This window comes from Eptatretus burgeri, chromosome 6 (assembly GCF_056783735.1).
Source record: "Eptatretus burgeri isolate ZD-2024b chromosome 6, Ebu_testis_v1, whole genome shotgun sequence".
NCBI classification, from domain to species: Eukaryota; Metazoa; Chordata; class Myxini; order Myxiniformes; family Myxinidae; genus Eptatretus; species Eptatretus burgeri.
Window position 1 is genome coordinate 85,404,696 of NC_140966.1, and position 25,422 is coordinate 85,430,117.

General features: G+C 44.9%; 1 protein-coding gene across 1 annotated transcript; it reads left to right on the forward strand.

Annotated features, from left to right (window-relative positions):
* Window positions 1–17,875: 17,875 nt before the first annotated feature.
* LOC147025237 (methylcrotonoyl-CoA carboxylase beta chain, mitochondrial-like) lies at window positions 17,876–21,479 on the forward strand. Its single transcript, XM_085887070.1, has 4 exons — window positions 17,876–17,892; window positions 17,993–18,192; window positions 18,927–19,105; window positions 21,303–21,479. The coding sequence occupies exons 1-4, from the start codon at window positions 17,876–17,878 to the stop codon at window positions 21,375–21,377; spliced, it is 471 nt and encodes a 156-aa protein (XP_085743196.1). The 3' UTR covers window positions 21,378–21,479.
* The last annotated feature ends 3,943 nt before the right edge of the window (window positions 21,480–25,422 follow it).

The following is a 25,422-nucleotide window of genomic DNA, read 5'->3' on the forward strand; positions in this document are numbered from 1 at the left end:
AGTGGGTTTAAAATGCCCGGTAATTAATCGGAACCGTCAAAGCCGACGATAACACCGCTCGGTTATCACTGTAGCACGGAACGGACCGCTTAAGCGGTTCGTGTCCGGAGTCGGCCTGTGGCGTGGTACGATCGCCAGTCGACCACTCGCGCAGGTACCTAGGTTGGTCGATTTTGGCGAGCAACGCTACCCTGCGCGGGTGGGCAATTGGCACGATCGTGGTGAGGTTAAACCCCCACCCGTGACTGGCTCCCGGCGTTGTTCCGAGAGGGTCACGACTGAATTGTCCGTTCCGGTGGGCGAGGCAGCCACCATTCGAGTCGAGCAGCCGATCGCACGCCAGCGGGCGCGAATTCGCCACAGTATCATAAAATGGCGACTCCACAGGAGAAAGCTCAGTGAGTTGAATGGTTCATCAAGACGACATCAGACATGCAAGTTCAGCCTAATGGAAGGAATTAGTCATCATGGATGAGTATCAGAGAATGGTACAAGAGGTTTAAGGAGCCTGGCAATAGTTAGAAACAGAAAAATACCGTTTGACCAAGCACAAGTGCAGCAGATGTTGAACGAGTGTGTGAATCATTTCAACAATGTCCCAGAAAATCAATTTGACGCACATCCAGAGAACATGGGATGACCAACCACCCCTGCACACAGGGTTTTGCACAAAAGGTCGAAGATTTATGCCTATAAGGTACAGATTCTGCAGGAACTCAACCCAAATGATGGACCCCAACACAATGCATTTGCCTTGGAAATGCTCAGTCGCATAGAGGATAATGAAGATTTCATGAAAAAGGTCATGTTCACAGATTAAGCTTGCTTTCATGTATCAGGGAAGGTTAACCAGCGCAATGTGAGGCTCTGGGGGTCTAAAAACCCTCACGTGGTGATTGAACACCTACGCGATCGTCCAAAGATTAATGTGTGGTGTGGCCTTCTCCATGAACGCTTGGTGGGTCCATTTTTATTTGTGGAGGATACAGTGTCCTCAACAATTTACATGAACTTTGGAAGGATTCACCTTCCCACAAATTGAAGACCTGCAACCCAAAATCATTTTTCAACAGCATGGTGCTCCCTCTCATTGGGCCTTAGTAGTTCGAGCTGTCATGAATGAAAAATTCCAGGTCACTGGATTGGCCATCACGGACCAATCGCCTGGCCCCCACGATCACCAGACATAATCACCCCTAATTTTTTTTCTGTGGGGGTTTGTCAAAAAATGTTATCTCCAACACCAAGTTGGCAAACCGGCAGGATCTTCATTCTTGGATCACAGCTACATGCGCATTGATGGACGAAAACATGCTGAGCCAAACATGGCAAGAACTCGTGTACCGCCTTGATGTCCTGTGCGTTTCGTTCGTTTACTCTCCCTGTGTCTTCGAAGTTTGAAGGACAAATGCATTGTGCGGGTTTGGCTTGGACCTCACTCTTCATCTGTCTATCCAGTATTCTTTTCAGTTACCATCCTGTTCCCTGCCGTTCTTTATCTCCACATGTAATGCTTCACCCCTTCACCTCTCGTAATGTAACATCACCTGCTAATCGTTTTGTCTCCTTCGTCCTTCGACTCCCATCTCCTGTAGAAAACCTTCATTCGTTATCATCAAGGTGTTATTGCAAATAGGTTCTGACTAAAATAACCTTGTAAAACCTGCATGAATAAGGATTGAGGTGGAATGTAATTGATAGACAGTAGAGGTTACATTATTTTTACTTTCACCACCTAAAAACCTTTCATTTCGGACAACACGTATTGTTGTGGTGCCTGGTTTGGTGGTGAGGACGACCACTAGATGGAGCAGTTGGGCCGTCTCCCACCGAACACTGGAATTGAAGGTCGTCATTCCGGATAACTCCGAAGTCGACGGGTCGCTTAATGGACCGTGGACGCCAATATTTCAACCGCGCGGTTAGGGTCTTTTTGTCTGATTCCAATTTACTTAAGTAGCCGCGCGGTCTAGCTACCGGGGAAACCACACCATCAGCAGGCTTCGTCCGAACTGAGTCGCTGTTACCAACTCGGGTCTGACGTAACCGAGCGGGAATTACCAAAACCTGCCGGTCCAAATAGCAATTTACGGCACAAGCGGCCTTACTAATTCTCAAGCCCGAACCATGCTCGGCCAATGAGAGAAAGCACAGACAATGAACTGGAACATTTAACAGTTATTTATTTACAATGTAAGAGGGAGGGAAACACAGAGCAGACTTGACCACAAATATAGATGTCGGCAAATATACAATGGCAATCACTTAAACTATTTCTACTTATCAGACTGGCCACAGACACACACACACACACACACACACACACACACACACACACACACACACACACACACACACACACACACACACACACACACACACACACACACACACACACACACACCCAAAAAGGAATGGACCTTCTGGGTCTTTATTCGGCCCTTCAGCTCGGGATGGAAGGTGAGCTGAGAGTCAGAGTCTGGCCGGGTACCTGGCCACCTCGTACAGTTTTACCGACTCGTGGTGTGGAGCTCGGAGTCAGTGGATGGGAACGGAGATCCCCAGCTGGAGCGCTCCAACACAACCCACCATGGTGGGACTTGAACCCACGACCCAGAATCCAACGAGCCCACAATCCTGGCTGCCACGAACGACGATCGACGACACGAGCACCATGAAACACCTCCGCACGACCACCACCCCACGAGCAGCAGCACGACGACTGATCACCAAGGAACCCCGAACAAGACCGCTGCTCAGACAGCTTGCCACTCTTCTTATCCCCTCTGAGGAAACTCGCCTCCGGATTGGTCGGGGTGGGGGGGGGCGTTGGGTGATCGGTGTCCTCCCCTCATTGGACAAGGCGAACATTCCATCTGGCTGGGGTGGGGCTGGCTCTGAGGTGATCTCACCCCCGATTGGACGAGGGGAACATTCCATCTTGCTGGGGCGGAGTCGGCCCTGAGGTGGTCTCACCCCCGCCTATGTCCGTGGCCTCGAGCATGTGCGTAATGGCGCTGAAGGAGTGGAGGGGGATTTAATGCAGAAAACTCACTCGAAAAAAAATTCGCAGCGCACACATGAAATTCCCATTAGACATAGGGGAGAGATTCTAACTATCCACATATAATTAACGAAATAACTAAACTTGGGGCCAACTGTATAAGTGAATGTGAACAGTTTCCAAATTCGTAACAATATCACACTTTGCATTAATGAAACACCACCACTATAATGAGCATTGATTCTTCTGGGACCCAGACGGTTGAAGGCCCAACATCAGAAAAACGAACTGCCAATCTGTGGAATAGTATGGAAATGCTTGAATCTTCATCATGGCAGGACCACTGAGGAGACGCCACGAGCAAGCGGGAAGGCCTTTAAGCCACGCCCGTGCCAGACCAGATAAAAGGTAGGCATACGCCAGCGAGTATGGAACTGCCAGGAAGCCACCAGGAAGAGACCCGGGGAAACCACGACACCACTGAGAGGCACGAGCCGAGGAAGCACCACCGAGGGGTCTGAGAGCGGAGCTTTGCAAGAGTGTGTTGTGGGCTGCCTGTACAGCTTTGTCTGAGCAGGAGATTGCATGCCTGCTCAATTCTGATAAGGCCGGAGTTTAATTGCTCTCATGCATTTCTGAATGAGGTGCTAATGGGTTCTGTAGAGCACTGATCGTCTGCACGTCTCCTCTGTACAAACCTCTGGACTTGGTGGCTCCCAACCATCTGTGCACATCAAACCGACACACTACCGACAAGCCCTTACCCTGAGTACCTCCTTCCACATCACCCCTAATTCACATTCGGACCAACGCGGCCCTGCACTGTCTGTATCGGGTGAGCTGGAGTCCACCAAACTCCATTCTTCTTTCCATCTTCTCATATTCTCACCTGTCTTTCTCGGTTGATTGATGATGCCTCATGTTCTGTGCAGAGCGATAGATGACATTGTTTTAAGTGGGCTCCATAAGTGTTAAGGTAATTACTTTCCTCATGTATCTTTTGAATGTGCTTCTGTTGCTTTGATTGTAAATATCCGTCATTGTGCTTGATTTGACGGTGAATTAAGGTGCTCTGATTGTGAATAAATGTGTCTTTTATGTGCAATTGTTAATGAGTGTTGATTTAAATAAATGTACTTGTTAAGGTTTGACATGTTTCTAACCAGTTCATCCATCTTTTCCTCCACTAGTCCAGCATAAGCCACTCGTTAGTGTTATTGGGGAGGTTCTACCCCACGTGATTTGCTCATTTTAGCCAGTGCACACTCTCACTGTATCACGAGGCAGTAATCCATGTGTGCGTTGATGGCACGAGACCCACAAGGAAGGTGACACGTAAAACCCTGCCAGGATTGGCAATACCAATCGGCTTTCATGGTTGCTTTGCAACCCGCTGGCGTGAAGAGTTATCTGTGCCCGGCAGCCTCAGGACTGTGCGTTCAGAAGGGACCCGAGTGCTTCCCCTTGTGGCGAGCCTCGAACCCCGGACCTGCGACAATATCTTTGACAAAAGTATATTAAAAAATTTTAAAAATTCCCCGAAACGCCATTTTACACTGTGATTTTTCTCATAATGCCATAAATTCATCCATGCATTTTGTTATGAGTTAAGTGTAATTCTTCTCTGAAGCTGCCAATGTTTCTTGTCAAATTCAACAGAGATTACCTCTCATGAAGAGAAAACCTTGAAATTGACCATCAATTTATGTCCAATAATCTTTATCAAAGATCTGTCCTTTTCTGCAAAAGCTACAGCAGAACCTCACAACAAGATCACCTTTTTGAAGACAACACTATTTTTCTGTCCTTCCGACAATCTACATTTTCCAGACGTTTTCGGAGCAGTTTTGGTTTTGTGATCGTCATCAAATGAAGCAGGACCTGATCCGAAACAACTTTGTCAGGCACTTCATGAAACTTTGCCTGGTTCGTGGCAAGATCTCCCTCCATCAGTACATCAGCAGGGCATCGATGAGAGTTCAAACGAGCTGTGTGTGGTTACACGTAACTTTGGGTGCCTTCCCCCCACAAGAATGGCAAATCTTCTTTACTTTTTCCCATTCATTATCGTCCTTTGACTGACTTTCCTCGTTTTTCACCAATGGTGGCCAGTGAAATTGCTTCCTCATTGCCATCAAAATTATTCATGCTTCGACAAAGGATGCTCATAAATGTATGCTTTCCAGCTAAACCATGGGCACAACTGTATTGGAAAATTGGTGGGTGTTGATTGGCTGAAGGAATGTATGTTGGTTTGAGAAAAAAACTGGCATTATGCTTATGCAGTTTTGGAACACAGTGCAGAATAATGGCGTACATGGCGATTTGGCAAAAAATGGATACATGATTACTGTTATCTAACCTTTGACGATCTTTTGGTGCTGGTAACTTAAATTTTTGTGGAACCAAAGTCTGCATGTGCACATAAGCAGTATGCCTGTTTTTGCGTCATATATATATATATATACATATATATTGTTGCGGTTCTCGGAACCGCATGCATACAACAGATAGGTGTCCGAAGACAGTTATGCCATTAATATACATGTAGATAGACCCCTTCCTTTTGTTTAGTGGGAAGACGAGGGAGTGCGTTGTGATGGTCTCATAGTTAGGTTATTAAATCATTTTCCTCTTTTCATTTCATCCCCACTCTTTCTTTTCTGAGGCAAAATCCGCGACGTGCACTTTAGGCTGGACCAACGCTTTGAGCTTCCACCGTCTACCTGAAACCAGACCTGTGCGGCGAGTCACCTATGCTTTAGCACCCAGGTGGGTGGGCTGGGCTGGCGTCTGCCCAAAACCAGGCCCAGGCTGGCAGACAACGTGAGGGGTCGGGGCCAGTCAGAATGCCCACTCAGGCGATGACGTCGGATTTGGCATGGCCCCTCCCCCGAACTCCGGGCTCTATAAAACATGGAGAAATCCTCCGTATAGGTGTGGTGAAGAGAAGTGTTGTGTTCGGTCTGGGTGTTCTTCATGCGGAGTGTTCCTGCTTCTTGACTCCACCCATGTCTCGCTTTGATGAACCGCCTCCTGCCTGGTCCTGCGTACTGCTCCACCCTCGCACTCTGGACTTCGCCCTTCTCCACTCAAGAACACGATCTCCACACGTGCGGGTGTGGCCAGAACAACGCAACTATTGTCGGGTACCGCACCACAGAGCATCCCTCCCCTGAAACACCCAGGTACCGAAAGCTATAACCTCAACTCCCCTCCCTCTCTGGCTGCCAAAGTCTCTTTTCATTGGGGTTTCTTTTTCTGTGTGTGTGTGTGTGTGTGTGTGTGTGTGTGTGTGTGTGTGTGTGTGTGTGTGTGTGTGTGTGTGTGTGTGTGTGTGTGTGTGTGTGTGTGTGTGTGTGTGTGTGTGTGTGTCTGCTGGTGCCTGTCTGTTAAGCAAGCCTGTAGAAGATCCTCATTGTTGTTACTGTTGATAATCTAGCATCAAGTCCACTGTGTCTGCTTAGTGAGTTGCTTGTATTGTTGTCACACCCCACACCTCTCTCCTCTTTCCCTGCATTACATACCCAATAAATCTTTGTTGTGCCACATGCTTTTCCTCGCTCGCTTGTAAATAAATAATTGTCATTCGTAATGTTTCATCTCACCTTTGTCTTTTCTCTCATTGTTCCAGCATGGTTCGAATCCAAGTTTCACCGGGTCTTTATTCCAATCGATCCGTTCCTACTTTAGCCGGTACATCCTTGTACATCCTTGGCAGTGTCGCTCGGCTGCATCCGATCTGGTAGAGTGATCCGGTTCGGACAAGGCGTACTGATGGCGTGGTTCCCCGGTAGTTAAACCATGTGATTAATTAGGTAACCTGATTATACACGGGAGGACCCTCGGTCACGCGGTTGAGTTATTGGCGTCTACGGTCGGTTAAGCGAATCGCTGTGTCACGGAATTGTCCGTGAGCGACGGCCGTCCATTCCGGGGAGTCTGGTGGGAATCAACGTAGCTTCCCCCACCTAGTGGTCTTCTCACCCGACCCAGCCAGCCCGCAACAACATATATATATATATATATATATATATATATATATATATATATATATATATATATATATATATATATATTGTTACAAATTCGTGCCCGCCGGCGTGCGGACAGCTGCTTTTAGCTGAATCGCGGCCGTACGCCCACCGGACGGACAATTCAGTCGTGACTTTCCGGAACAACGCCAAAAACCAGTCACGGGTGTGCTCCAAGCACACCACAACCTTGTCCGCACTCTACCCACGCTCCAGGGTCCGATCGCCAAATAATCGATTTCCCTAATTATTCGCACGGGTACATTACCGAGAGATTGTACCTCAGCCAGGCCTGCTTGGACACGAGCCGCTTAAGCAGCTCGCTCCGTTTGGGATAACCAAGCGGGGTATTATCGCAAGACCTCGCCGGACCCAATTCTATTATCGGCTATCAAAAAGCCTGATATTATTCCGAAATGCAATACGGCAGCTCAATGAAGGGAAAATGACACGACGAACAGGTTACATTTAAACAAGCACATTTATTATTTCCCACACGTATACAGTCATGCAGGTATGGAATCAATACAAAACACACACATGCAATTATACAGCCAAACACAATGCAAAGGAAAGAGCTAATACCGTCTATTTATTATGTACAGTCACTTGTACAGTTCTACTTGCGGACATGGCACCACAACATTCAGTCGAAAGCAAAGAAAAGCCCCAGGACAGATGAGGGGTAGACTGGACCTTTTTGGGTCTTTATTGCATGGAGCTGTATAGACGGCAGAGGCTCCGCGAAGCCGTGCAGGTTACCTTCCTCGCTGGGGCGACCCACGACGCTCCCTCCCCATGGCAGCAAGCGTAACTGCGGCTTGGCCGGGGCCTGGTGATTCGGGCCCCAGCCGGCAACATCTGAGAGGAACGAACAGGTCTTTGCTCTCTTAGAGTTGATGCTCTGTAAGAACCCGTCCGTGCCTCAACGATGCTCGGACTGTCCTGAAGCCCGATCACCTGGGACCGTCTGGCGCTGGCGGGCGAGCTCTCTCCGGCTCGTACACTTTCCGCACACGAATGCGCAGCTCCGCGTGGCACAGCAGGCTTATCCGCGCTCCCCGTTCGCGCCTGCTCCGCTCTCCTCAGCTTCTCCAGCTACTGCAGACTTCAGCCTTCAGACTTCCACGCGGCGCCTCGACCTCTCCAGACTGACACTCCACCGACTGACTCCACCGACTGACTCTCCTGACTGACCGCGCTTGGCATTCGGCTCGCCCTTATATCGGGTCCGTGAGGCGAGATTTTGACCTCTGCTCTCCAACCTTCGACCTCCACTGGCTCCGCCCCTCTCGATCTCCTGATCCAAATTCTGAGGCGAAGCTTGGAGCGAGCGGACGTGGCAGAAATCACCAACGCTGAGAACAAGGAAACCACCGCGTTTGTGTGCAGTGATCTCACCGTTGCCGGCGGAAAGATGGTGGCGCTTCGGAGATGAATGTGAGGCGACAGTTCGTGTTGATTTATCGGGGGAGATGTGGATGAGGAGATGGTGAGGAGATGTCGTTGTTGTGAAGGCGGTTTTGGAGAGGGTGGTTGGTGGTTGGCATAGTGGAGAAGGTGGTTGGTGGTTGGCGTGGTGGAGAAGGTGGCTGGCATGGTGGAGAAGGTGGTTGGGGGTGGCGTTGTGGTGAAGGTGGTTGGTGGTTGGCATGGTGGAGAAGGTGGTTGGTGGTTGGCATGGTGGTTGGTCCAAAATAATGATAGCAAAAGAAAAACGACTAAATCAAAGATCACAGCCCAGGTGACATGAATAATCCCCATGAGACAACAGTGGGGTAATCTATCTGAACACGGACTTATCGGCATAACTGATCTAAGGACCTATATGGTGCTCTGCGAATTTCGACAGCCGTAACAATATCTATATGTGTGTATATATATATATATATATATATATATATATATATATATATATATATATATATATATATATATATATATATATATATATATCTTACAGGGGGCTGCAAAAGTATGTATACAGGAATGAAAAACAAAACGTATTTTATTAATTATACAAGCATATCAATAATAACGTAACAATAATAAACATATTAATCCCTCAAATGTTCAAATTAAATGAATCCTAGCACCACTATTATTTCCTACACTGGTAATACTGATATAATCCTTCCTGTATACCTACTTTTGCAGCCCCCTGTGTATATATATATATATATATATATATATATATATATATATATATATATATATATATATATATACATATATATATATATATATATATATATATATATATATATATATATATATATATATATATATATATATATATATATATATATATATATATATATATATATATATACACACATACATGCATACAGCCTGGTGTTGGCGCAGTGGTTAGGGCAGCGGCTTGGAATCCAAAAGGTCCTGAGTTCAAGCCCCGTTGGGCCACTGAATAAATACACCAGGGGGTTGACTCAGCCTGTCATCCTTCCGAGGTTGGTGAAATGAGTACCAGTGTACTGGGCCGGTGTATACCCCGGTTAAAATAGGTGTACCATATCCCTGTGTCGTAAGAGGCGACCAGGGTTGCGTCAGGAAGGGCATCCGGTGTAAAACCTGTGCCAAATCACTATGCGGATCATACGGATGATCCGCTGTGGCGACCCCTAAAGGGAGCAGCCGAAAGAAGAAGAAGAAGATATATACATACATACATAAATACATATATATATATATATATATATTCATATATATATACATATATATATATATATATATATATATATATATATATATATATACATATATACATATACATATACATATACATATATATATATATATATACATATATATATACATATATATATATATATATATACATACATATATACATATATATATATATATATACATATATACATACATATATATATATATATATATATATATATATACATATATATATATATATATATATATATATATTTATATATATATATATATATATATATATATATATATATATATATATATATATACATATATACATATACATATACATATACATATATAGTGTTGTGGTTGAGGAAATTCGCAAACCACCATTCAGGTCCCGTAGGTGAGATATCTCTGTAAGTACATGTGTAGTTAGCCCAAACCCGTTGTTTAAAGGGAATAAATGTGATTCATTCGGGATGCGACCCTTTAAGATAGCCGTTTTTCTGTTCTATCTTTATTTTGAACCAACCACGTCTCAACCGCCATCACACAACAACCACCAACCGCAACGCCGCTTCACAACAACAACAACGCCAACAGCCACGACCTTTACCTTCGCAACTCGCTCTCGCAACCATCGCATCACCGCCATTCCAAGCGTCACCGTGGCCAGGGACCGCCACTTTAGACCCTCCACCACCTTCAGCTCTCCTTCTACCGCCATTCCCGCACCGCTTGTGGGCACCGAGCGTCAGGCTGTCCTGGCATCGTGCGGGACGCGCGCTGAGCCGCGGGTGCAAAAAGCGGCCTTTCCGAGGAAAAGTCGGATCAGGAATGATACACGCCCACTTCCGATCCCTCCAATCATTAAGCGCAGGGCGATTTGGCCCCGCCTCCAGGCGCGTCGGAGTAGAATCGATATATGCAAATTCGAGGATCAGGGGAGGTTCACGCCGACTTTTCCTCCATCCAATGGGCGAGCGTGGCTCCGCCCCTGAGCCCATCCTGATCCGGAAATTTGCATATGGATTCTCCTGCCATACTATAAAGCGCCGAGCGCGGGGCAAATTCAGTCAGTTTCTGTTTTGGGCTCGGGTGAGTTGGAGAGGTGTGGCGGCGGCGAAGTGTGGCAGCGGCAGAGTGTGTCGGCGGCGGAGTGTGGCAGCAGCAGTCAAGACGGGTCTGGAGGAGAGTCAGTCTGTCGGGGTTCAGACTCTGTCGGGGAGCTGCAGAGAGGGGAAGCCGGGAACGCGGTCGAGGTCGCAGTGGAGTCGCTCGTCGCGGGACCCAAGCAAGCCAGCTATCCTCTTTCCCCAGAGCATCAACAACCCCCCCTTCCCCCCCCCCCCGCGCTGAGATAGTGCGGAAAGGGGGGCCCCGTTCCCACCCCATTCCAAGCAGTGCCAACGAAACCCGCAGAGGAGCGTGGAGTCGGGGCACCGCCGCCATATTTGCGGCTCATCACAAGACGGGTAGGCTCCACCCGGTCTCGTGCCCCAGGCCCGTCTGTCCCCTTGTATTTGAGGGTGGCCCCTTTCTTTTGCTTTTGAGTATATGTGTTGTCGGCGCCGTCTGTAAAGTAAAACTGTGTCAGTGTTGCCGTGTACTCGTGTAGTCGGTAGTATTTCTGCATTGTATTTCTTTTGTTGCAATTGCTTTTGATGCATAATTGTTGTGTTTCTTTTGCAATTGCTTTTGGTGCATAATTGTTGTAATTGTATATGTGCGCTTTCCGTTTGCCGCGGAATAAATGTGCCTTATGTTGAACTGTTTTTCCCGTTTCGCTTCGTCCTTTCTTTAATTGAATCTCCATCTTACTTCACGTAAAGGGTTGGTAGTAGGCAGGCAGGTAGTAGGCAGCGGCTTGGGATCCAAAAGGTCCTGAGTTCAAGCCCCGTTGGGCCACTGAATGAATACACCAGGAGGTTGACTCAGCCTGTCATCCTTCCGAGGTCGGCGAAGTGAGTAGCAGTGTACTGGGCCTGGTATATGCCCCAGTTAGAATAGGTGTACCAGATCCATGTGTCGTAAGAGGCGACCAGGGTTGCGTCAGGAAGGGCATCCGGCGTAAAATCTATGCCAAATCATGATGCGGATCATCACGGATGATCCGCTGTGGCGACCCCTAATGGGAGCAGCCGAAAGAAGAAGAAGATATACATATACACATAACCTGAGTTCATTTTATTTTCACGAGCAATTGAGGCAGTACCGAGTTGGTACTCGGCTATGGTATTAATAATCATAAAGATAATAACATAACCCCCCCCCCACCACCCCCCTGGCAGTTCCCATCGGGAGTGGATACTTCTTGAAATAATATACCAGTTCCAAATAGTGGGTACGGTTAGTACAAAATCCGCAGAAGACATTATTGTAGTTACGTCAGTAAACCCTATTATTGGTAAGTGATCAAAGGTGCTCCACTGCTGAGATCTCATCAGGAGCCTGTCGAGATCGGTCCCTGACCGCTGTGTGGTGTCAGGTTAACATCTGCTGGATGGGTTGGGTGATAACATCTGCTGGACATCATCTCAGATCGGAGATGTCCAGCATCACAGTCTCTGCCCTCGCAATACTTGGCTCGGTGGTTTGACCTTGGCACGCTGGGAGTGGTCCTCATTCGTGACGCAGGATATTGACAGCGCACACTTCACATTGGCTCAGAGTGGCCTTCTAGATACACTGGCTGCTGTAAATTCATATTAAAACCACATGAACATTTGTCTGTCTTGTGCATGCGAACAAGTGGTCAATCGTTGTTCATCAGAAGCCTAACTTTTGATGGCCAAACATTTCACAGACTTTACGATCAGACTGAACTCGAACTTCGGACATTAAATTGCCCACAAAAATCCCTCTCCAAAAATCCTGCGCGGAAGGTGGTATTATGTCTCTCTCTGGGAAGTCTGCCTGAATGTTTGTAATGATGGTATCGTCTTTCCAATTGCAGACGTAAATTAAATATATCACTAAGATTGCCATGTTCACACGAGGTAATCTCGCAAGGTTCAAAGTTCACTCACTGATGGGGATGATCGGGGAGATAAGATAGAAAGGACCATCTTCAGGCCTTGCAAGGGCCCACATCATTGGGAGTTTTAGCAGCCACCGGGTACCATAAAGTCCCGTTTGGTGTTCTGGAGAGCGCATACCTCCACCAGGCTAAACAGTTTACATTTTGTATCCCACTGATAGGCCAGATCTGGATTTGATCCTTGTCACACATCCAACCTTTCCAACAAGTTTCCTCCAAATTTGTTCATAATCTTTTGAGATACTACTGAGCCCGTTGGTCCACTGGACAACATTTTCATTGGTCTTCTCAGCTTTATAGCATACCTGCCTGCTGTACTCTGCTTGAACATTATCTTTGCTTTTCACCAAGCCCAGATGTGCTTCGGTCAAGGTGGTAGGAGGGGGAGATTATACGTTTGTTATTATTATTGCCAAATTATACTACTATTATTGTTATTGTTGTTGATATTATTTGTATTAATTAATATTTGCCTTGTTACAATGTTATTATTTTTGTTACTTATTTTGTAATTAGAATGCCATGAAATGGAAGGATCTATCAATCTGCCGTTAACATGGCATGTGTTTAAAACATGGTAATTCTTCCAGGGTCTTTGAGGTACATTTGCCTAATCATGACGATCATTTTGATGTATCACACTCTACATCAGAAAGCTCCAGTAGATCTCTTCAAAAAACATGCCTCACACACACACACACACACACACACACACACACACACACACACACACACACACACACACACACACACACACACACACACACACACACACACACACACACACACACACACACCTCATCTATTTTTGCAAAATAGATCCTGCTCACAGACAGACAAATTAAAAATCATTAATAGAGTGACAACTTGACAAAACGTCACAAAGTAGAGTGACACTCGGTCGGCATACCTCTTCCAGGTGGAACTGTTCACGTTTTGTATCCCACTGATGGGCTGGATCTGAACCAAAATCCAATCTGCTTGTTCTTTCACCTATTCAACTCATCCACAAGTTTTTGAGATGAGCGATACATTTAATTTATGGCCCTATCTCTTAATTTTAGAAATGAGGCCTGTGTTGACCTTTTGACCTTAAAATTAATTATTCCCGCGCTTTCAAAGAAAAGCAGGAATATTGTGATTGTCTCCGCCGTCCGTCCGTCCGTCTGTCTTACCCTGTAACTCCTCCTACACCTTTTGAAATAGGAACTTGAAACTTTGGGACATAGTAGATATATGTATGGGGAAGTGCACAACACTTTCGGATTTTTGATATGACCCCTAAGGGCTGGGCCAGAGGGGTTGGGGTCATAGGGGTCGATAAAAAAATTTTCAGCTTTTTTAATCAACATATTCCTGTCTTATACATTTAACAATATATTTTTATATTATAATTAATATTATACACAGTTCATTCCTATGATAAAATTGATGCACAGTTCTATATTGCTGGACAGTGTTAAATTAATGTTTCATGATATGTTGACATGCCTGCAATGACTTCTGATTTAGTAAACATAATAAGTCTTTGGTCATAAAGCACATCAAATAGAAAAGAATAGTCAATCCATTTTGCAAGATAAAATTTCACCTAACGTTAATGCAGGGGTTCCCAACCTTTTTTTACTGGGGTACCATTTGACATGTTCGTGGTCCCACCAAGTACCACTGTAACAAAATTCACCTAAAATAGTGTTTATTTGCGATACAGATACGACAATGGGGAGTTAAACAATACTAACAATTCACAACTATGACATTGACCAATCTGATCTGAACAAAAGAATGATACAGTAAGTACCAATTTGATTGTGTAAAATGTCCAGTCAATGGGATGGTTGAGCCTGCTTCTTGCTCATAAGCAGGTCGATGTCAGGCTTTGTTTTGGATAAAGCGCACCGAACATCATGTTCAACATCCAGTAGGGATCTTTGTTTTGTTTTTAGAATAACGACCAGCTTCACACAGCCATGTAGATGTCAATACTATGAGCGAATGAACAGCCAGGGCAGCGAGCTTGGGGTAAGACCCCAACATTCCACACCAGAAGTCCGCAAGATTCATCTCGTCAAACTGATCTCGGGCTGTGGAGTCGTTCTGGAGATCAATCAAGCTTTCCTGCAGTCCTGTTCCAGGTGGCAAATCCAATGCATTTATGTGAAATAGGTTGTGAATAATTTTCAGATCCAGTTCCTTGAGATCCGGAAAATAGGAATTTAATTCCTCATCCAAATAAGCGAGGTGATCTTTTACCAGTTGTATGAACTCCCTTGGGGGATTCTTTTCGCGCTTCTGAAGAATATCGGCCGTGCAAGAAAACATGACCACCACTCCCGCTTCGACATTCGTCTTCCACAGACGGAATTTTTCCTGAAATCCCTTGACCTTGTCTATGGAGTCAATGATAGTCGCGCCAGTCCCCTGAAGAGACTTGTTCAGGGCGTTTAACTGAGAGAAAATGTCCACCAAACAAGCCAGGTGCAATGCCCAGTCGGGGTCGTTCAAAGCAGCGACGAAATCGACAGTCTTTGGTTTTCCATCGTTTTCGAAGAATTAACGAAGCTCAGCTCGCATTTCAAACACGTGCTCCGCCATATTTCCACGGGATAACCATCTCACCACAGTGTGGAATATGAGAACTTCATGTTCGGAGTCGAAATCCTCGCAAAGTTTATTGAAAAGTCGCGAATTGAGAGCCTGGGATTTCACATGGTTCACAATTTTGATCATGGTTGAGAGAACGTCAGTCAATGGCTTGGGGAGCGCCTTGGCTGTGAGTGCGTGGTGTTGGATCGTACAGTGTAGGCCGCGCACTTCAAGACAACTGCCTTCACAAGCGTTTGGAAACCTGATCTGCACCCCAACATAGCTGGAGCACCATCTGTAGTACAGCCTTTCAGATCAACCCATAACAGCCCAAAGACGGAAGACACCTCTTCAAAAATGTCCTTTGCTTCCGTTGTGGTTTTAAGCGGGCGGCAAAATAGTATTTCATCCTTGAACTTGGCTTCATGCACGTACCGAACGAACGCTAACAGTTGGGCACAATTTGCCACGTCAGTTGACTCATCCAATTGGATAGAAAATCCGAATGGAGATGCCTTGATTTCTGCCACCACCTGGTCACGAATATTGGTTGACATTTCTTCAATGCGCCTCTGAACTGTGATGTTTGACAACGAAAGAGAATTGAGCTTCTTGGCGCTTTGTTCTCCCAGCATGAGACGTACGATATCCTTTGTGGCGGGAAGGATGAGGCTTTCACCGACGGTGTGAGGTTTTTTTCTGTTCTACAATTCGCAGTGCAACTAAGTAGGATGCCTTTACGGCTGCCGTGGACTGCTGTTGAAAACTGCCGCTACCGTCGAAGCCGTGCTCTTTTCATGGCATTTTCCTTCCGACGAAAAAAATCATGGTCCTTGTCACTGTGTTCAGGATGAACAGACTCAAAATGGTGCTTCAATAGACTTGGCTTTATAGATTGATTGCCGAGAACTTTTCCACAAATCACACACTGTGGAGCTTCTAATTCACCTTTTTGGATGGAAGTGAAGCCTAACTTGAGATAACTCTCCGAATATTTTCGCATTGACATGATGCTGGTGAACGATAACGGTAACAATAAGCCGGGCAATAAGCAATGATGACAGTGTGGTGTGTAGAGACAAAATGAATAAGACGTGCACAATGGCCGATAACAAACAGCTGATAGTGTACAGCCGCTTTTGATATAAATTTAATTATGGTGCACAAGCTGCATGAGAGACAAGTAAAATAAAAACTGCGTTTCAAAAAAAAACAAAAAACCACGCTGCCGCATACCACGCCGTGTACCACTGAGAAAGTCCAAATGTACCACCTGTGGTAGACGTACCACAGGTTGGGAACCCCTGCATTAATGGGACAAAGCAGTGCGCACGGGAATATGCGATTGTGTGCCATCGACAACGTAGTTCTAGTTGATAGTTGAATTCAGTTACTTGACATGAAAATGCTCTTCAAATTTCAAGTTAATCGGATGAAATTTGAGAATTTTAGAAAATTTGGCCTATTTTGACCTATTGGCCTATGTTTACCTCAAAATTAATAGCTGGTTGAATTCAGTGATGTGATATGCAAATGGTCTTCAAATTTCAAGTCAATTGGATGAAAATTGACAATTTTAAAAACAATTAAAATTTGGCCTATTTTGGCTTGACCTTCTGGCCTATGTTGACCTTTTGACCTATGATAACCTCAAAAGTAATAGGTGGTTGAATTTAATGACCTGATCTGCAAATCCTGTTCAAATTTCAAGTGAATCAGATAAAATTTGAGGATTTTCGAAAATTTGGCTCAAATTGTCCCATTGGCCTATGTAGACCTTTTTGGTCGAACAGATTTTACGAAACTTCAATGCAGGACTGTCGCTGGGTCGGTGACATTAATCTCTGAAAATTTCAGAACGATTGTTTGAGCAGTTTGGGCTGGAGGTGAGCGGACACACTCAATCTCTCAATCTCTATCTCAATCTCTATCTCTCTCTCTCTTTTTCTCTCTCTCTCTTTTTTTCTCTCTCTCTTTTTTTCTCTCTCTCTTTTTTTCTCTCTCTCTCTCTTTCTCTCTCCTCTCTCTCTCTCTCCTCTCTCTCTCTCTCCTTTTCTCTCTCCTTTTCTCTCTCCTCTCTCTCTCTCCTCTCTCCTCTCTCTCTCTCTCCTCTCTCCTCTCTCCTATCTCTCTCTCCTCTCTCCTCTCTCCTCTCTCCTCTCTTCTCTCTTCTCTCTTCTCTCTTCTCTCTCCTCTCTCTCTCTCTCTCCTCTCTCTCTCTCTCTCTCTCTCTCTCTCTCTCTCCTCTCTCTCTCTCCTCTCTCCTCTCTCCTCTCTCTCTCTCTCTCTCATTGTTTTTTTTTTTTTTTGCTAAGTAAAAAATGGGTGAAAACATAACCTCTGTCCTTCGAAGGTAGAAGGTGGACGGACACATTACACTTCACGCACAATGGTGCCCTCGAATCCATTAATTATACTTGTGTAATAACACCACGTCTACCTCGTTTGTATTCAGCACAAGGCTGCGGGGTAGCATCATTACAGTGGCATATCACCAGAAAAGAACCTTTCCTAGAGATGAAAGATATTAAGTTGTAATGGAGAATGATCATTATATTCAGGAAGAACATCATTAATAAAATGAAAAATGACAATGATAAACAAACCATGTTCCATACCGTCACTGTGTTGCAGATTGGCAGAGCTCTTGCAGCGATCAAAGGATGGGGGTGGCCAAGCTTCACGGGTCAGACACGTTGAAAGAAACCGGAAACTGCTTCTCCATGATCGTCTTTCTCTTTTACTGGACCCCGGAGCTCCATTTCTCGAGCTCAGCCCCTTAGCGGGTTTTGATCTATCCTATGGAGACATCCCAGCTGCTGGTTGCATTTCTGGTAAGGCTACCACTGGGTGTGATGCAAGTTTGGGTGGAGTGGCAAAGCATGTTTTGGTCAGATCTTCCACTTCAGATTTTGTAATTGTTATCTGGTTATCAAATATTATGGAAGTTTAAGAATTTAGATGCACCCTGACCTCCCCACCCTTCCCCAACCCTGTTACATTTCATAAGTAGTGGCTGGTGACCCCAGTGGAACATCTTGTGAGTTCAGATGAAAAGAAGGCAGAACAAGAGTGGATGAGGAATTGAGGCATTTGCTGTGCTTGACCATTTTGTACACTATATAGTGAACTTTGAACACGTTTCAGTTTTTTTCAAAACTACACAACACATATGTGCAAGGAATTTAGTTTTGATGTCGGGAGAAATTGATAAAGGGAAGAGAAGGAAATGCGATCAAAAATTGTAACTTTCTTGCATACATAATTTGTACACGCACATAATACACACAAGGAGCTTGAACACAGGGAAAGGCCATTTGGTCCATCATGCCTGTGCTACATCAACACCACAATCGTGCACCGATGCCCAAGCTACCTACCCGTCCTGCCAATATCCATGTACCCTTATATCCCCTTCTATCTTATAATAATAATAATAATAATAATAATAATAATAATAAAGATCCCTGTAGATGTTATCATCGGCTGATGCACAGCTGTGTACTATTTTATTGACCTGGAATGGGAAAGTTGTGTTTAAAATCCTTACTCGTGCTTGTTTCCTTAGGTTTGGGAAAATTAGGTGGCCTTTGGTGTGGCGTGGTTGCCAATGATGCCACAGTGAAAGGTGGCACAGCATTTCCCATAACTGTGGAAAAACAGCTCAGGGCACAAGCGGTGGCCAAGGCCTGTGGGGTTCCCATGGTCTATGTGGTGGATAGCGGAGGAGCATATCTTCCATTGCAGGTAAAAGAAATAAGATGACGTAGAAATAGAAGGGAAATAAAATCATAGTGCAGTATGCAGGTGAGGGAGGGTTAAGGTTGTCATGTTGTACAAAACAGGTTGATGTGGAGATGTTGCCAAATTCCTGACGTGACACTCAAGCCCTCCTCCACAACTGGCTTTTGTGGAGTTTTCCTGCTCGTTTATTTTCCATGGAAAATTAAGTGGAGGATGAGTGTGAAAACATTGAGGATTGCAGGAAGGGAACTTTGAACCTATGAAGGAAAAAAACTATTTTGTTTTTAAAAACTAGTTTCTAATGATATAACTGACATCTTAATTTACTTTTTATGGATGGAGACGGTAGGGCCTTGCAATATAAATAGTGTGTGCGTGCGTACGTGCATGCGTGCGCGCGTGTGTATCAGACGCACCTCCTGACTGTTATGGTGAGCATCGCCGCGGATTATGCCTCGCACACTTAAACTGCATAATCCACAAAGAACAACTGTCTGTCTGCCACCTAGTGCAGAACGATGTCGAAGGGAGATTGGGGTGTGCTCGTCACACACCACATATTTTGATTACATATATATATATATATATATATATATATATATATATATATATATATATATATATATATATATATATATATATATATATATATTGTTACGGTTGTGGAAATTCACAGAACACCATTCAGGTTCCCCAGAGGTCAGTTATTTCGGTAAGTGTGTGTTACACACACACACACACACACACACACACACACACACACACACACACACACACACACACACACACACACACACACACACACACACACACACACACACACACACACACACACACACACCTCATCTATTTTTGTAAAATAGATCCTGCTCACAGACAGACAAATTAAAAATCATTAATAGAGTGACAACTTGACAAAACGTCACAAAGTAGAGTGACACTCGGTAGCGCATACCTCTTCCAGGTGGAACTGTTCACGTTTTGTATCCCACTGATGGGCTGGATCTGAACCAAATTCCAATCTGCTTGTTCTCTCACCTATTCAACTCATCCACAACTTTTTGAGACTAGCGATACATTTAATTTATGGCCCTATCTCTTAATTTTAGAAATGAGGCCTGTGTTGACCTTTTGACCTTAAAATTAATTATTCCCACGCTTTCGAAGAAAAGCAGGAATATTGTGATTGTCTCCGCCGTCCGTCCATCCGAACGTCTTACCCTGTAACTCCTCCTATACCGTTTGAAAGAGGAACTTGAAACGTTGGGACATAGTAGATATATGTATGGGGAAGTGCACAACACTTTTGGATTTTTGATATGACCCCGAGGGGCCAGGGCAGAGGGGTTGGGGTCATGGGGGTCGATAAAAAAATTGTCTTATAGCTTTTTAAAATCAAACATATTCATGAGTTATACATTTAACAACATATTTTTTGAAACACATGATGATCAGAGGGTGCTTGGGGGGTAGGGGATGCTTTGCGGATAGGGGGTCAAAATAGCTCCTCCTACACTGTTTACATTCATTTGAGATAGGAACTTGAAACTACGGGACATAGTAGATACATGTAGGGGAAGTGCACAACACTGTCAGATTTTTGATATGACCCCGAGGGGCCGGGCCAGAGGGGGTGGGGTCATGGGGGCTGATTTTTTATTTTAAAGTGCATTTACCATTGTACATGGTGAATTCTTTTATAAAGAACTTACTTATGTGGCCCCCATGAGTGACAAACAGTCACAGGTTTTACTGTATTTATCTAACTGATTATGAATAATTATAAATAATATTATACACAGTTCATTCCTATGATTAAATTGATGTACAGTTCTACATTGCTGGACAGTGTTAAATTCATGTTTCATGAAATGTTGACATGCTTGCAATGACTTCTGATTTCGTAAACATAATAAGTCTTTGGTCATAAAGCACATCAAATAGAAAAGAATAGTCAATCCATTTTGCAAGATAAAATTTCACCTTGCATTAACCCTCTAGAGCCCCAGGGGTGATTTTTTTTTGTTCACCCAGAACATTTCGTGGGCTCAAGAGGGTTAATGGGACAAAGCAGTGCATGTGGTAATATGCGATGGTGTGCCATCGACAAGGTAGTTCTAATTTAATGGTTGCTTTGAGAAATGTTGTGCCCTCATTTTGAGGGCTTTATTTTTTTTCTTTTTCTTGTTTTTTTTTACAGGCAGAACTCTTTCCAGATAAAGAACATGGTGGGAGAACTTTTTATAATGAGGCCATCATGTCAGCAGCTGGATGAGCTTAGGTGAGGATGCAATCGAGGTGACGGGCCAACTTAAAGATATCTTTTTTTGAGAGAGAGACAAAATACAAGGTATTACAATGTGCTCATACTCGTAAAATAAACCAAGTGATCTGTGTAATGGAATACTAGTCTCTGTGAAAGCTTGTGTTGATTTGTGTCAGCAGACAAGGTAAACTATATATTTTATCAATGAGAAGTTGATAAGAGTGTTTATTTACTTTGGGAAATGGCATGTACACGAAGCTTTGAGTGTTTGCCCTTCCTTCATCAGAGCAAAATCAGGAAATGTCTGTGGGTGGAGGAAGGATGATAAAGCCAGTACAATTAATTAATTTTTCCCATCCACGTTGGGAGAGGTATGCTGAGTGCCCATGGATGTGTCAATATGTTTCTATGCCCTCTTTCCCATGGCGGTTAGCATACCTCTCTCAACGTTTGATTGAGAAAACTAATTGCACTTATTTTTCTGCAGATGCAGACTGATTCCAGTTGATACTAGAAAACTCGTCTTTTAAAGATCATGTTAGCCTCTTATATCTGAAGCAGCATGTCCAAGGTGGAGTGAACTGGTTTGAAACAAAATTGGTGATCTGAGATGAGGATGTCGGAGAAAATGAATGATTTGATATCAACTGTGATGATGGATTCCATGACCTGGCTGATGATTGGAAGTAAGCTGATAGGTCTGGAGTTTTGGCGATCAGTTTTTGCACATTTTTATGTAATGCAGTGATTGATGTTGGTGGATTTCCAAGCAGATGAAAGACGACCTAGCACAAATGACAGGGTGAAAAGGGCAAAAAGAGTATGTGCAAGAGCAGCAGTGCAGGTTTTTAGTACATGTGAGTTGATGCAGTCTGGTCCAGTGGCAGAAATAGTCAAGGGTTGCCAGAAGCTTCTCCACCTTCTCAGATGAAAAAAAAAACAGAGTCCAGGAGCAGTTGGGTGTGACTGGGTAGGATGGCGAGGGGATGGGGCAGAGAGCGAGGGGTTGGGTCACAAGATTTGGAAGGAAACATAAAATTGAGGCATTCAGCCTTCTCATGAGCAGAGTTGGCTGTGGTGCCATTTGAAGTAAGTGAAGGGATGGAAGGGGAGCATACTCCAGAGACAGACTTAACAGGGTGCCACCAATTTTTGGAGGAGGGAGACAAGTTTGAAAGTTCAATCTTGAGGTTGGACAGATGCTATTTTCTTGCTTTCCTGGTGAACACAACTTGTGGGCTTTGTGAAATGATCTGAGGTGGCCTTTCATTGGATTTGCCTTCCAGGAAGAGAAAGCAAGTTGTTTCAAGGCAACTGCCTCACCACAGGATTCAGTGTACCATGGGCTGGAGGATGGGAATGACAACTGAAGACTAGATGGGATTAATCTGTGCTGTGCACAAGAGAGAGCAAGTTTCTGTGGAAGAATTACCAGACTTTGTTTATATCAGGGGCAGTAGATGGAGACCAGTCCTGAAGTGCGAGGGTGGCTTGCTGTCCCTGCAAGCCTGCCTGGGTGAACTGCCAGACTCACCGGCACTGAGGCAGCTATCTAAGAATAGCCAGAGATGTTGACTCTCACAAGTATATGATCAATTCAACCAATCAGAGCTGAGGAAGAGCAGAATACATTAGTGGGGAAGGTAGTCATCACCAAGTCCAGAAAGGAGGATTTGCCACTTGCAAAAATCCAGGTCGGAAGGTTAACTGATTGAGCCATTTCCATTGAGTCACAGCAAGCCTGGTGTTGGCTTCGTGGTTAGGGTGATGGCTTGGGATCCTCGGGTACTGAGTTCAAGCCCCGTTGGCCGCTGAATTAAAATACACCAGGAGGTTGACTCGGCCAGTCATCCTTCTGAGGTTGGCAAAATGAGCACCAGTGTACTGATGAGGGGGACACTGCATCAGCGGCATAGCCGCATCCCAACAAATGATGCAACCAGCAGCCACAGGCTGCACTCGATAGAGAGGGATTGAGTCACAGAAGTCCTTTGCTGAAGTGCCATGGCTGGTGAGAGAAGTACCAACACCAAGCCAATTGGCATGGTGACAATTGAAAACACTACGTATGAGGACAAGAGAGTTCAAATAAGTGGTTAAAAGCTGCTCCATGTTGAGACAGACAGAGAGAGATGGATGTAAATGGTGTCAGCGCTGTAAGGAGAATGGAACAACACAGACAAACAAAAGGTGAGAGTGGAAGGGAAGTTGCAGCTAAAGTTGGGAGGTGTAAGTACGGTACACAAACGGTGAGAAATGGAGTTTTGGATGGAAAGTGCAACTCTGCTACCAGGACATGGTTCAGACTTGTGAAATCGGAGGAGACAATAACTGGAGAGAGACACGGAGGAGTCAGGGACGCCCTGTGGGAGGAAGGATTCTGTTAAACAGATATTGTCTGGTTTATCAGCAGCAGCTTGGATTGAGAGATCTGTCAGTTCATAGCAGAGACCTTGGATATTGGAGGTCCACACATTTAGTGACAGGAAAGGACATATTGCTGACAAGGTGCAGGAATGGACATATTGCTGGTCATTCTACCTCCTCAAATCCTTAACTGCATTTTGCCCTTTCTCTTGCCTTGCCAAACGTGGCAAGGCCTTGCTTCCTGTAGAACAACCCCCCCCCCCAACACACTTTTCTTTTCTTCAAAACAAAGCGAGCAGGGAGAACAAGGTTGTATGGGGGAGCAAGGAAGGAGGGCCAAGAGGGGGGGGGAAGGGAAGGCAGCATGAGGGGAGGAGAAGGAAAGGCATTGTGAATGGAGCAGTAGGAAAGGCAGCATGAGGGGAGGGAAAGGGAGGACTCATAGGTGCCTTCGTTATGATGTCATCATTGCATCATGGGAGGACAGGAAGGGAAGGCAGCATGAGGGGAGGGGAAGTCAGCATGAGGGGAGGGAAAAAAGGCAGCATGAGGAGAGTGGAAGGGAAGGCAGCATGAGGGGAGGGGAAGGGAAGGTAGTGTGAGGGGAGGGGAAGACAGCATGAGGGGAGGGGAAGGGAAGGCAGCATGAGGGGAGGGGAAGGGAAGGCAGTGTGAGGGGAGGGAAAGGGAAGACAGCAAGAGGGGAGGGGAAGGGAGGACAGCACGAGGGAAGGGGAAGAAGGCAGCGTGAGGGAAGGGAAAGGCAGCATGAGGAGAGGGGAAGGCAGAGTAAGGAGAATTAAGACAGCATCAAGAAAGGAAGCGCAAGGGGAGGGTCGGCAGTGTACCAGGGCATTTCCGGGGCAATGAAACGTGTCCAAACAGCAAAGTTTTATTTTTAGCCACCATGTTCCATGTAAAATTGGGAGGGAGCAATTAAAAATGAAAAGCCTTGCAATCTACCTAGCACAGGCCTGCCTGCCCGCATGCATGCATGTCCAAACCCATACGCATTCCTCCAACCTGCTCACATGCAGGCATTCACAAACATCCCACGTCCAATCTCCGTGTTTTATTATTTATATTAATATTTAGATATTTTGTATTAATATTGTCATGAAAGCAGATCGCACAAAACAGGGAAAAAGCAAACTGTATGCAATTGCCGGGAAAAAAAATGGATCCCTATTGACCATTGTCATGGATTGTAAAAGTAGGTTAGAGAACATGGAGTTGTGCCAAATGAAGTTCCACTTTCTGCACACTCCTTAATCTTTTCTTCACTAAATATAATCGGCTGAACAAGAGAAAAAAAATTAAGCATAATGTAAATTTTTATTCCGTTTTTTTAATCGCAATTACGCAAAGATTGATATTTCCATCAGCAAAGCAACAGGTCTTACTTCTCGTGGTTTTGAAATGAACAACCCAGCAGCTTGGTGAGTGCTCGCTAAGTAGCTTAAGCACTCAAGCAAGTATTCCAATGGAATGTTTGGCTTGACAAGCGATTACCCATTGCTGTGGGTCAGATAAACCCATGCACCCGTAAACGTCCAAGCAATGTCTGAATTAGACAAATGAACATTTTTTTTTAGGAGTAGGAACTGCTGCTGAGTAAAATTCTGGAGCTTAAATTTTGTAATCTGGTTTACTTTAAGAAATTCTCAAGGTTATGACTTGTGTGGAA

What these genes read in the sequence shown, in the direction of transcription:
- LOC147025237 (XM_085887070.1), top strand. An exon ending in AGCTGCTGGTTGCATTTCTG is followed by an intron (nt 18,193 to 18,926) that starts GTAAGGCTACCA and finishes TTGTTTCCTTAG; the next exon opens with GTTTGGGAAAATTAGGTGGC. An exon ending in GAGCATATCTTCCATTGCAG is followed by an intron (nt 19,106 to 21,302) that starts GTAAAAGAAATA and finishes TTTTTTTTACAG; the next exon opens with GCAGAACTCTTTCCAGATAA.